At 43.5% G+C, this 14430-nt stretch overlaps 1 protein-coding gene across 2 annotated transcripts in view; it reads left to right on the plus strand.

Moving 5' to 3' along the window:
- Window positions 1-6517: 6517 nt before the first annotated feature.
- The window catches only part of sgta (small glutamine rich tetratricopeptide repeat co-chaperone alpha), a 30531-nt gene continuing 22618 nt past the window's right edge, over window positions 6518-14430 (plus strand). Inside the window, exons 1-6 of one of the 2 annotated variants that reach the window (XM_060941656.1) lie at window positions 6518-6646; window positions 9302-9445; window positions 9544-9647; window positions 9974-10064; window positions 11475-11574; window positions 11668-11772. In XM_060941656.1, coding sequence (XP_060797639.1) covers window positions 9346-9445; window positions 9544-9647; window positions 9974-10064; window positions 11475-11574; window positions 11668-11772 — 500 coding nt within the window. In that variant the 5' untranslated portion in view covers window positions 6518-6646; window positions 9302-9345. The remainder of the gene's footprint in view (window positions 6647-9301; window positions 9446-9543; window positions 9648-9973; window positions 10065-11474; window positions 11575-11667; window positions 11773-14430) is intronic. The other variant, XM_060941655.1, reaches the window with a different exon arrangement.

Genomic DNA, 14430 nt, shown 5'->3' on the forward strand with positions numbered 1-14430 from the left:
CCCTGCCCACTCTCTGGTCCAGCCCTCTGATTGGGCCATGTACACATCAATCACAATGTTGTTTTTACTGTCAATGAGACATGTAGCATGATGGTTTTATGATTTATTGAAATAAATTATAATTTTATGATAAATGCAAAATATAGGCTAATGTTGTACAGCTAATTAGTTATCAGATAGATAGATAGATAGATAGATAGATAGATAGATAGATAGATAGATAGATAGATAGATAGATAGATAGATAGATAGATAGATAGATAGATAGATAGATAGAAGTGGCAGCTGGTAGTTTTTCAAACAGGGGAGGCTGGTCGGTGACAATATTTCCAGATTTTAAAAGAAAAAACACATCAATTTTGCCCATACTCTTGCCTCTGATCTGGCTGATTGTTGGCAGGGTCACAAACTGTGAAATAACAGGTTCTTTGAATGGTTGTCTGTGTCTATGTGTCAGCCCTGTGATGACCTGGCGACTTGTCCAGGGTGTACCCCGCCTTTCGCCCGTAGTCAGCTGGGATAGGCTCCAGCTTGCCTGCGACCCTGTAGAACAGGATAAAGCGGCTAGAGATAATGGATGGATCGGTGGGCGGAGCTTAAAAGGTAAGCGCCTGTGTATTGGTCAGTTGGAGTTCTGCGCTCTCTGAACCTTAGCCACGCCCACCTGGAGCTGGTAAAATTTGCACAAAATAAAACATAAAATAAAATAAGTGTATTAAATCATTTTCAAAACTCAAAACCATGAGTGAATTGATTTTCAGTAAGTACTGTATGTATTTGTGTCAGTAAGCCGTGTGTGTGTATGATTCTTTTTTTGGTTGAATTCATTTATTTATTCATTCATTTTTTCCTTTGCTTTTTTGTTTTCTATCTATCTATCTATCTATCTATCTATCTATCTATCTATGAAGGGCGTCTCTTCATGATCCAGCAGTCAAACCCAGTGTGGCGACGTGACCTCTATCGCCCCCTGGTGATCTGTCGTGGTTCTGCAATAGAGTGTGGTTTATGGAAAGAAGTCAAGTCAACTTTATTGTCAAATATGCTATACATGCTCGACATACAGCACAGATTAAATATCAGTCCTCTCTGACCCACGGTGCAAACAGGCAATGCAATAAATAAAAATAGAATAACTGAAATAAACAATATAAACAGTATAAACACTCTAGATAAGAAACAGACATAGACTAAACACTCACAGGTATATATCTATATATACACGGCTCAAAATTCGAGGTGGTCCGGTCACCCGAGGCGACTTAATTTGTCATTTGGCGGGTAATTCCTGTCACTAGCCAGCCCGGCTGGCTAGTTGAAAACAAAAAATATATATGAAGCGAAGATTCAGACACGGGCGGCACGGTGGTGTAGTGGTTAGCGCTGTCGCCTCACAGCAAGAAGGTCCTGGGTTCGAGCCCCGGGGCCGGCGAGGGCCTTTCTGTGTGGAGTTTGCATGTTCTCCCCGTGTCCTCGTGGGTTTCCTCCGGGTGCTCCGGTTTCCCCCACAGTCCAAAGACATGCAGGTTAGGTTAACTGGTGACTCTAAATTGAGCGTAGGTGTGAATGTGAGTGTGAATGGTTGTCTGTGTCTATGTGTCAGCCCTGTGATGACCTGGCGACTTGTCCAGGGTGTACCCCGCCTTTCGCCCGTAGTCAGCTGGGATAGGCTCCAGCTTGCCTGCGACCCTGTAGAAGGATAAAGCGGCTAGAGATAATGAGATGAGATGAGATGAGATACACCATTAACTAAAGCCGCCACATATTAAGCGTGTGCCGTGTCTGTGTTAATCGATGTGTTTATCGGCAGGACCGAAAATACCGAAGAATTCCGAAATCACATCGTGTACGAGTCAGGCTGTCGGTTTTTTCAGTACTGCGCATGCATAGAACACATCTCGTTGAATATTGCGGTAATCACATTATCAAATTCAATAGATGTGGCCACATTATCGCCCATTTAAACACGTGTTTTTGTTGTTGTTTACATCTACATCTGCCAAAGCTACGCTGCGATGTGGAATTTTCTGAAAGGTGTACAGAAACCGCCAGAGACGGGGACAAAGCGACCTCGGTCTGAAGAGGAGAAAAAGGCCGCCGATAAAGCGTACGAGAAGGAGAAACGACAAAGGACTTATAAGCAAACGTGGGAGCAGGGTAGGCCTTGGCTGCGATACGATTTTTATGGAATAATTAATTTTTTCAAGTTGATTCCTGGTCAATATGAAGCTCCTAATGCTTTCTCTCTCATAAATGGTTAAATACAGAAAGCATGTTGGACATATTTTGGGTGCTATAGTCATGATAGTAAGTATATTTGTTTTCAATACTCACACCAAGTTGCCAAGTTTTCCAATATATTATTATTTGTTGATATTATATTATGGTGCCCTGTGTTGTTCTCATTTATGTATTTAACAACAGTATCAAAATACTCGGGTCTTGAAATAAATGCACATTAGTCATGAACAATGGTAACTACTCTCTTTTGGGTTATTTTTGACAGAAGTAAAATTCATACATGAACAAATTTTGGCTAGTTGATTTTCTGTTTGGCGAGTTATTTTGGAAGGGAACTAGTCTGGCTGGCTGGTGAAAAAATATATGAATTTCTAGGGTGTGTGTGTGCGCGTGTGTGTGTGTGTGTATATATATATATATATATATATATATATATATATATATATATATATATATATATATATATAAAACCCAATGGGGCGTGCTGTTCCAGAAAACATCATAACCATCTGTTTCCCCACCAGCCTTTCTTTGTTCCTCTCTCTAAAAGTTAACAAAATGCAGCTTGCTGTGATTGTTACAGAGACACCAGAAAGTGCAAAGCCCTCTCAACCTGAAGGAAATGCAGTGACAGGAAACCCCACCATATCATGATTATACAGTTTTCTTTGTTAAATAAAACACTTTTTTAAATCAGTTTATTATTATTTACTCACCACAGAGGTCCCGGTGATTGAGATGCTACTATAGAGCCGATAATGCATTACAATAAGTGCATTAATATCATCGTGTGATCTGCCTTACAGCTGGCACTACAGTCAGAGCTGCTGTCATCTAAAATGAATCAACACCTTCTGACCAATCACAACAGTTTTGAATTATCCCATATTTTCAGAATGTAATGTATGAAATAATTCCATAAATCTTTTGGAAAGGCTTTGCAATATGAAGGTACTATTTTCATAACTTAAGTTAGAATTATAGTAAAAATAAGATCATTAAAACCATGTTCATTCATCTCATTATCTCTAGCCGCTTTATCCTTCTACAGGGTCGCAGGCAAGCTGGAGCCTATCCCAGCTGACTACGGGCGAAAGGCGGGGTACACCCTGGACAAGTCGCCAGGTCATCACAGGGCTGACACATAGACACAGACAACCATTCACACTCACATTCACACCTACGGTCAATTTAGAGTCACCAGTTAACCTAACCTGCATGTCTTTGGACTGTGGGGGAAACCGGAGCACCCGGAGGAAAACCACGCGGACACGGGGAGAACATGCAAACTCCACACAGAAAGGCCCTCGCCGGACCCGGGGTTCGAACCCAGGACCTTCTTGCTGTGAGGCGACAGCGCTAACCACTACACCACCGTGCCACCCTATGTTCATTCATATGTCAGTGAAATGATATGTGCAGAGCAGCAAGATGCCAGAAGGAAAGAGTTCATTTTCAAACTTCAAGGCCACAACACATGTAATATATTATAGAGAAGGTCAGGAGAGCTGGGCATCTCATACTTACTCCAGTATCTTAAAGAAAGTACACGATATGGCCAAAAGTATGTTGACATCTGACCATCACAGGCATATGTGGTTCTTCCCCAAACTGTTGCCACAAACAGAGTTTGAAGCACACATTTGTACAGGATGTTTTTGTATGCTGTAGCATTACAATTAGCCTGGCCCAAACGTGTTCCAGCATGACAATGCACCAGTGCACAAAGTGAGGTCCATGAAGACATGGTTTGCCAAGGTTAGAGTGGAAGAAATTGAGTGTCCTGCACAGATCCCTGACCTCAACCTCAACCCTACTGAACATCTTTGGGACGAAAAGGAACACTGACTGCACCCATTACATTATTGGCATTTAGCAGACACTCATTCATTGCAACATACACAGAGCAGCCTGGGGAGCAGTTAAGGGTTCAGTGCCTTACTCAAGGACACTTCAGCCATTCCTGCAGGTCCAGGGAATCAAACCAGCAACCTTTTGGTCTCAAAGCTGCTTCTCTAACCTTTAGGTCATGGCTTCCAACATCAGTGCTTGACCTCACTAATGCTCTTGTGGTTAATGACACAAATCGCCACAGCCCAGCCGTCTTCTAAAATGCACTGGAAAGCCTTTTTGGGAGAGTGGAGGCTGATAAAGCATCAGTGAAGCAAACGAAATATTAATGGCCATGGTTTTGGAATGGGATGTTGAACAAGTATATATATGAGTGTCATAGTCAGGTGTCCATTCTTTTAGGCCCACTTTACACGGGGACGGTATAAAACAAAAACGCAAAAGTCCGTTTTCGTTCTCACTTTTTTCCGCGTCTACACGACCGTTTTCAAGGAGGAAATCTGCGTCTATATGGTGACGCATAAATGTCTCCGCTATGTCTGCACGCATGCTCAACATCTTCCGTCTTGTCTGATCTGCACATCTGCGCCGCTGTTCTGTCAAGTTATCCTACCAAGCCTACTACACATGCGCGAAATCCAGGAGGGTAGGAAAATTCAACAGTAGTTTTGTCCCACCGATCAGCTGGGCTGATAGAAAATCGGGGAGAATTTCACGCATTTGCCGATTTTTATGTTTTGTGCGTATTGGTCGAGTCTTTGGTCGAGTCAAATAATTTGTAATGACTTGTTTTGAATAATAAAACGGTCTGTATGCGAACTTGCTAGGATAACTTTACAGAACACCAGTCCGGCTGAGGTACTGTAGTGCTCGAGGGAGGAGCAGGAGCAAACCGAAACTCTTTTTTTTTTTTAAAGATTTTTTTTTCACCTTTATTGGATAGGACAGTGTAGAGACAGGAAATGAGTGGGAGAGATCGGGAAATGACCTCGGGTCGGAACCGAACCCGGGTCCCCGGATTTATGGTATGGCGCCTTATCCACCTGAGCCACGACGCCCCCAAACCGAAACTCTTTTAATCTGCCTTTATTAAGTAACACTCACTCCTGTTTTGGTGAAGAAGAGAAAAGGCAGTGTCCATCTCAGCGAAATAAACCCGTTCGGCTGCTAGTTTTGTTTTCAGTCTCGGGTTTATGGTTTCACGAGCGGTTTGAATAGGCGGCACGCGCGTGCGTGTGTGTGTAACTTGGCGACACCAAACTGAGGAGCTCGAGCCGGGCGGGTGAGCAGGAAAACACATCTACTGCATTAAAACACAGAGCAGCTTGAAGGTCCGTTGGATCGATGTAATCAGACATGCTCTTACTTTTTTACTTACTTTCTTACTTCCCGGGCTGGCATGTACAGTATATGACATATGTATGACGTAAACGCGTACCCGACGTGAGCAGATCCGAGCGGAGTTTTGCGTATTGGGTAGTTTAGACGGATATGCAACGGGGGCCGTTTTTAACTTATCCACTTTGGAGGGTGTTTTCAATTTTATCCGTTTTTCAGCCTCGGAAACGCCGTCCCTGTGTAAACGAAAGGCACTTCTGATAAAATATTTAGTCGTTTTTACCCGACAGCGTCCTCGTGTAAACGGGCCCTTAACCATATAGGGAAAGGGAAGGGGAAAGGTAAAGGGGAGGGGAAGGGAAAGGGGAGGGAAAGGGGAGAGGAGGGGAAAGGGGAGGGGAGAGGGGAGGGAAAGGGGGAGGGGGAAGGGAGAGGAGGGGGAGGGAAAGGGGAGAGGAGGGGAAGGGAGGGGGAGGGGGAGGGGGGGAGGGGGAAGGGGGAGGGGGGGAGGGGGAAGGGAGAGGGGGGGGAGGGGGAAGGGAGAGGAGGGGGAGGGAAAGAGGAGGAGGAGGGGAAGGGAAGGGGAGGGGAGAGGAGGAGGAGGGGAAGGGAAGGGAAGGGAAGGGGAGGGGAGAGGGAGGGGGAGGACAAATATTAATAGGAAAGGAAACAAAACAGAGCAGCCTGGGGAGCAGTTAAGGGTTCAGTGCCTTACTCAAGGACACTTCAGCCATTCCTGCAAGGCCAGGGAATCAAACCAGCAACCTTTTGGTCATGGCTTCCAACATTACTATTGTTTTTAGGGTTTTAGGAAACGTCCTAGTGCTCACGCCATACCAGCAGGTGGCGGTAGTACACCAGGCTGTTTGCCAAACGCCATAAAACTAAAAAAAATAAAATAAAATAATAATAATAATAAATGGGGAGAGGAGAACGAGATAATTGGAATAATTTAGTATCTGTTTATTTATTTATTCATTCGTTTGTTTGTAAAAAGCTAAAATCCGTCTACTCGCTCCTGTACAGTAGATGGCAGTATTCACCAAAAGCCAGTTGCAATTCTCAGACAAAGAAGAAGAAGTAGCAGGATGACGACGCGATGATGAATCTCCGAGCAGGGGCAGGGTTACATGCGGCCGGGTGAGCTCGCGCAGTTACGCTAGAGCGAGTGAAGCAGCGGAGTGCAGCAGCTGAGGCGGCCGTTAGTGTGAGTCCTGTGGGTAAAGCTTTATAAACCTGGGGGTGATTTATAACACTTGTTATATGAAACTTCATTTTGATGTCCAAGTTATTATAAGAGTTAATACGAGTCTTTTTTTTGGTGGCTAACAACGGAGCGCCTCGAGATAAAGGTCGCTAGCCGGCTAGCAAACAATGCTAGCGCTACAGCGGCGGGTTTGTTAGCTCCGTGCCGCGCGCGAGCAGCGTTTATCTGCTGGAGTCTCGCGATAAAGAGCCGCCGAGATCCAGAGCGGAGCGAGACCCTGCAGCCGAGAGCTGGGGTCCGCGTCACAACTAGCCGTGTTTGCTAGAATGTTCCGAGAGTCCGTTCACTCGAGATCAGCTCACAGCAGCCGGTGTTCATTCCGGTACCTTCATTCCCCCCCCCCCCGAACGCATTAAACCCCATCAGGGCTCAGTGGGGTTTGTTATTTAGCTAACTAGCTAGCTGTGGATTAGCCGTGCTAGCTGTGTTTTCACACCTCATGACATGAGTTCATATTGATTTAAAGATCACAGCTAGCTGTCAAAGTTCAACTCTGTAGCAATGTATAGATTGTTTTTGTTTCTTTCTTTTCAACACCCTTTTCTTTGGAAGCCTTCACACAACGTGACTTTCATAATGAGTGTTTTTCTCAAAAGTGTGACTTAATATCTCAACCTCATTATTATAAGAAATCTTTTCATGGTGAAGGAAACAGGCTTCCATACTTTTCAGCTTTGATGATGATGATGATCTTTTGGCTGCTCCCGGATGTTTCGTCTTCAGCATCCTTCTCTACCACACCTGCCACTTTCATGTCCTCTCTCACCACATCCATGTATCTCCTCTTTGGCCCTCGTTGTTTTCATGTGCCTGGCAGCTCCATCCTCAACATTCTCCTTCCAACATGCTCTGCTTCTCTTCTCAGGATGTGCCCATACCATCTGTCTCTTCTCATCTCATTATCTCTAGCCGCTTTATCCTGTTCTACAGGGTCGCAGAGCCTATCCCGCTGACTACGGGCGAAAGGCGGGGTACACCCTGGACAAGTCGCCAGGTCATCACAGGGCTGACACATAGACACAGACAACCATTCATACTCACATTCACACCTACGGTCAATTTAGAGTCACCAGTTAACCTAACCTGCATATCTTTGGACTGTGGGGGAAACCGGAGCACCCGGAGGAAACCCACGGAGAGAACATGCAAACTCCGCACAGAAAGGCCCTCACCAACCACGGGGCTCGAACCCGGACCTTCTTGCTGTGAGGCGACAGCGCTAACCACTACACCACCGTGCTGCCTCTCAACTCTGATGATGATAAATTTTGATTAAAGCTGCAGGGAGTGATGAGTGCCAGCCCTGATCAAACTTGTTGCTGACCCACGATTCGACTCCTCACATCTCCAGGAACAGTGTAGTCAGGATTAGCCTGATGAGCCCACTCGCATTTGGATAAGGGAAATGGCACAGTGAGGATCCTCTTCTTGGACTTCTCAAGTGCCTTCAGTACCATCCAGCCCCTGATGCTTCAGGACAAACTGAACAGGATGCGAGCGGACCCCTGCCTGGTCACCTGGATCTCCAGCTACTTCACCGTCAGGCTGAAGGACATCACGTCTGACACTGTGATTAGCAGCACCAGAGCACCCCAGGGCACGGTGCTGGCCCCTCTTCTCTTCACCCTGTACACTGCAGACTCCTGCTACAACTCAGAGCTGTGTCACATTCAGAAGTTCGCTGAGGACACAGCCATCGTGGGGTGTATCAGGGACGACAGAGAAGAGGAGTATAGGAGCCTGGTGAGGGACTTTGCTGTTTGGTGCAACAGGAACTATCTGCAGCTCAACACCTCGAAGACCAAGGAGCTGGTCATTGACTTTGGGAGGTCCAGACCAAGGTCACGACCAGTTCTGATTGAGGGAGTCGAGGTAGAGGCTGTGGCTGGACAGGACTTGTACAGGAAGGGACAGAGCAGGCTGTACTTCCTGAGGAGGCTGCGGTCCTTTAATATCTGCAGGAAACTCCTGTGGATGTTCTATCAGTCTGTGGTCGCCAGTGCCCTGTTTTACACCGTGGTGTGCTGGGGGGGCACATCCAGGTTGGACAAACTGATCAGGTGGGCCGGCTCTGTGGTCGGCATGAAGCTGGACTCTCTGGTGACGGTGGCAGAGAAGAGGACTATGGACAAACTACTGAACCTCATGAACAATGCCAGTCACCCTCTGCACACCGTCATCAGCAACCAGAGGAGCCTGTTCAGTGACAGAATGCTCCTTCCTAAGTGTAGGACTAACAGACTTAAAAACTCCTTTGTCCCTCACGCCATCAGACTGTACAACTCCTCTCTGGGGGGGGGCAGTAGCCTAGCCTGACGATAAGCAATACTGGACAATGTGCAGTACCTCTCCTGCTGGACTTTTTTCATTTTTAAAAAAAAAATATATTTGTATATGTAAATACTTTAATTTATGTAGAAGTTTTTCTCTATTTTCTATTCTGTTTGTCCTGTAATGATGCTGCTGGAATTTTTAATTTCCTTGAGGGAACCCTCCCAAAGGGATCAATAAAGTTCAATCTAATTATACTGTAATCCACTGTATTGCTGATTTTCAGTTACATTTTTAAGTGTTGTCTCCTTTATCTGTTCATTTGTCTTTCAGTTTTCCCCATAAATACCTGGAGAGGTCCTAACCTCCAACCGACAATGACAGATACAAAGCGTCTTGCTTACTCCGTTATTCAGTTCCTCCACGACCAGCTTACGTCTGGGGGCTTGTCATCAGATGCTCAAGAAAGTTTAGAAGGTACATCTTGAAAGATAGAGGCACAAGTTTGTTTGTTTGTTTGTTTGTTTTTGTTTTCGTAATACGGATGTGTAATTGCTCTTGAAACTGCTTTCCAGTTGCCATCCAGTGTCTGGAGACTGCATTTGGCATCTCAACCGAGGACCAGAGTTTAGCAGTTTGTCAGACTTTGCCAGAATTGTTTGCAGCAGCAACTGTCAAGGTACGCTATATGGATAAAGGTCTGTGGACAAATGACCATCACACCCATATGATAGTGCACTATGAATGCTCTTGTGGCGGAATGGGCAAATCCTCACGGCTACAAAATCTCATCGAAGGCTTTCCCAGAAGACTGGAGGTTGTTATAATGGCAAAGAGGGAATAAATCCGGAATGGCATGTTCACTAAGCGCGTATGGGTGTGATAATCATATATATTCTGATATCCACAAGCTTTTGGTTGTATAGTATACACTAAGCCCTTTTGCAGTATTGCCCAGTTTGTTCAGGTTTACTGATGGTATGAGTTTTGTATGTGATTTTGCAGGTAGCAGATCCACCTCAGGTTAAAGTTACCTCAGCCAATAGTTCCCCTACAGAGGATCAGCTAGCAGAGGCAGAACAACTTAAAAGTGATGGTATGGACATAAAATCCGTTGTTACCTTTTGAATTTTTTTTTTTTAAACTGTGTGCTCAACTGAATGTTGCGTTAAAGCATTACAAAATGGTTTTAAAAAAAACCCCAAGGAAATAGTGTGGTAGATGTTGGGAAATAGACCTTGTATTAGGTGAAAGTTTTGGCAAAACACTTTGGCAAAAGCAATTACCAAATATTATTATATGGCACAAGCTACTTCTGGTAAAATCGTGCGCTCTGATTGGTTCCTTGGCGGGCAGAATTTTCTCCAAATGCCCGTGGGTGATTTACTGACTTTCTTTCCAAGTAGCCGGCTTTCAGCGTTGCAAAAAAGATTAACTTTTTTTTTCGTTTCCGGTTGAGAGTACGTCGTGCGTATTCTGGCTGCCGCTTCTCACCAGAGCTTCTTTTTTTTTTTTGTATTTTTATTTTCTTTTTCTATTTTTATTTATTTTTTGTGTGTGTTTGTGTAGTTTGATGTTTGTTTGAGTGTTTTGTCCGCTGGTTGTGGTGTAGCTCCGGACCCAGTTTTGGGCGTTGGTTCCCTCCAGGCCTTGGTTCGCCGTGGGTGATGCCTGTGCTCCCAGCTATGGACTGCAGTGAGTTCGTTGCTCATTTTACATCGTGGTTGTCCAGCGCTCTGTGCTTTAAAGCTTGGCGTGATGTTCCGAGCGATGTTGCTCGGTGGTGTCGCGGCGGCTGTGCAGGCGGTTTGGGACACACCAGCGCTCTGCGTGGCGGAGCTTCTCTGCTCGCTGTGTGGATCCATGGCGTGGTGCTCGAGCGATGTTGCTGACGGCGTCATGGCGGCGGTGCTGGAGATGTGGGACTTGTTTTCGTGCGCCTTTTGGTGGGACTGTGGCTGCTACACCACGGGAATTACATCCTGACCCCTACTTGGTGGACTTTTTATTTTATTTATTTATTATTTTTATTTTCTTTATTTTTTTTCCTTGTCTATAATTGTAAAGCGTCCTTGGGTTTCTTGAAAGGCGCTATATAAATCTAACTATTATTATTATTATTATTATTATTATTAACTGGAAATCAAAAATGGCCCAAAGACAAACGAATCACCGGGTTATTCAAGAAACGAGCAACGAAGAGCATTCGGAAACCGCTAACAGAAATTCAGTTTTGAAACCGCTAGCCGTTTATTCTGCATGTGTGACTCAACTACGTTTGAAATATAATGTGACTGAAAGCAGCGTCATGCCTCGTTATAATGACCGTCTATTTTAATCCCAGAGGGGGGGAGCCATATAATAAATTCTTTAACCTCATCTGCTCTGTCTTTATGGGAAAATATCAGACCTCGGTCTTTTTGTCCGGGAAAGACCTCGGTCTGATATTTTCCCGTAAAGGCCTCGCGCTCAGTTAATAATAAAGAACAAAATGTATGTGATGCAGGTAATGACCAAATGAAGGTGGAAAACTTCAGTGCAGCAGTGGACTTCTACTCAAAAGCCATTCAGATTAATCCACAGAATGCAGTTTACTATTGCAACAGGTAATGAATGCCTGATGCTTCTTCAAGCCAATGTCAATATTAATGGAGTTATGTTGTGTAGATAAAAGCCCTGTGGTGTTTTGTGGTCTGTAGAGCTGCAGCTTACAGCAAACTCGGGAACTACGCTGGAGCAGTTCAAGATTGTGAGCGTGCAATCGGAATTGATCCAAACTACAGTAAAGCATATGGACGAATGGGGTAAGACGATAAGTAACTAAACATTAACTACATATCTACCGCTGAGCCGTACACCCTTGTTTTTTGTTTTTTTTTAATAATTCTTGCAGTGTTTGCCTTTGTAGTACTTGCCAAGGAAATGCAAGTCATGCCTCAGATAAACTACATATTTGAGTAATCGTGTTCTGTAGCGTTATTAAATCAACTCCGGTAAGCTTGTTTTGGTTTCGGTTAGTCACGGATGTATGATCATACCTTTTTTCAAAATGCGGAGATCTTAAAACGCTTTTCTGTTGAATAACGTTTCAGTCATGTTTTTACTGTAATTTCATAAAGCAGTAACATTTGTAATGTCCTACAAATGTCTCTGGGGAGGAAAAGCTTGGAAACATTGACTGTTTGGAAAGCAAAACGTTCATGTCTGCCAGAGCACAACAGTTTTATAGGCATATTTGTTATGCATTGCCTCGGCCTATGCGTGTCATTACTCACATCTCCCATAAAGCCAGTACGAGATGGGACAGTACCGTCACGTATCTTAATGTGGTGTCACGTATTTTCTTATATTTGCCTTCCGGGTTTTTATATGCTGTTCCGTCCCATGTATAACAAGTGTTCCATCCCGCAGTATCATTTTTGTGACATTTATTTACATGATTTTTTTTTTTTCCCGCGGTGCAGTTTCCATCAAATCCTGCGCTCTGATTGGCTGGCGAGGAGGTCCGTATCCTATGGTACGGACCCCGGTTATGGACCTCTGGCGACTCACTCATTCACAACAACAACAAACATAGTAGAATTTTTTGTCAATATTTATCTTTTTTTTTTTTTTTTTTTAAAGATTATCAAAAATCTTATAAATTTTTGCCAGCATTTCTCAGGAGAATAGCATTAATTTTACAGCATGGATAGCGATAACGACAGTCTTCACAGCGAAAGCGAGTTTTACTACCCTGAGGAAGAAGAAATAAAAGAAAACATTTCAGGAGAAAGCTAAAAACCTCTAAAACTCTTAACGCCGAGCAAAAACATGGCTGAATCCTGAATGACTCCTATTTGTATAAATAGGGGACTACATAGGCGGCAAAATGTAGTTTTTTTTCCTGCCATGGAAGTGCACTTGTATACCGAGGAGGAAGCTATTGGCATTACAGCCGTGAATGAGGATTCAAAATGACGGTTCGGCTCGGTTTTCCCTTTCGGGCGCTCTCGTTTTCTGTTAGAATTTGGAAAAGAAAAAAATAAATATATTATTTACCAGCTTAAGGTTGATCCATATGGTGAAATACCGTGACCTCGGCCTTGAATACTGACCTCGGCCCAGAGGGCCTCGCTCAGTAGTGGTATTTAACAATACGGACCTCCCAGCTGGTAAATAACGTGTGTGTGTGTGTGTTTTTCCAGTTTCAGAGATATTCGTCATGTTCGCCATTTTATTAACCGGTACTTGCGTTAGTCATTCTGCGTTAGTCATCATAGATGAACCTGTCCTGTCACGTATGATAAAGATCAAAGAAAAACAATGTATTGTTTAGTTGTTTTGTTGTCAAAACATATAACTTGACTATTTATTCATCTATTTTACAATTTCTTGCCTCTTCCCCTACTTCTACCTTTTTATTTCTTCAGCTGACATTGTGTACATTACAAGTTCTTATCTTTTTTTTTTTTATCTGTGCTTCTGTTTTATAACCCACGTTTTCACGATCAGTATGAAACCACATTTTAGTCAAGATGGCGCTCGTTCCGCCACACGGGATTTCTTTGTGACGTCACGCCGAGGTATATTCCGTAGTTAGAGTTCCGGGCTTTTAGATCAATTTCAGTTGAAAATATCGTGAATATAACATTAATACAATGTGACGGGATATAATAATACCAGATAATCAAAGAATACATGACAGTGATACGTATGAGTACAAGATGTTAAGTATGAAACCCCTGAATATTTAGAAAATGTAACGTTATTGTAACGTCCCGTTCCGGTTCATACTTTACGTACCGGGTTATGGGAGACACCTCATTATCTGGTACAAGTGAATGAAAATGCACAAATTTGGTCAATTAGCAGTTTTTTGTTTTAATGAATTAAATTGAAATGTCTCTTATGTGCATATTCCCATCTATACCGAGATTGTTAACGACCTTAAAAGTTTTCAGCCTTGTGTTAATCTAGTATATTACTCACAAAATGGTACAGACCGGAGACGGAAATGAAACTTGATCTTCTTTTTCAAATTATGTGGAGGTACTTTTGGAGATGTTAAGTGTAGGCAGTGTAAGCTTGCTGACAGTTCTGGCTTCGTTATTATCATGAAAAAGGAATTAATTGAAAGTTATTTATGAGCTTTTTAGTAAAGTTGTGAGGAAATATTTTCTGGAAGCCAAATCAAATAAAAAAAATCTCATGCCAGGTTTACAAATGTTTCAGTATTGCAGCTTTTCTTTGTACTCTTATGATAAGGTGCTAATCAACTATAAATCGCCAAACGTGCTCATGGCACAACTGATTTACATTTAAAGGCTTTTTTTTTCTTCCCTTATGTACGAAAATAAGTATGTCATTGTCAAACAATCTAACAGTCACTGCCCATGTACTTCCATGCATCCTTTATGTTGGCATGGATGCGAAGCCAGACATCCACTAGAGGGCAGCTCAGTCAATTTTCTGGACACAAC

Source organism: Neoarius graeffei, chromosome 15 (assembly GCF_027579695.1).
Source record: "Neoarius graeffei isolate fNeoGra1 chromosome 15, fNeoGra1.pri, whole genome shotgun sequence".
Taxonomy (NCBI): Eukaryota; Metazoa; Chordata; class Actinopteri; order Siluriformes; family Ariidae; genus Neoarius; species Neoarius graeffei.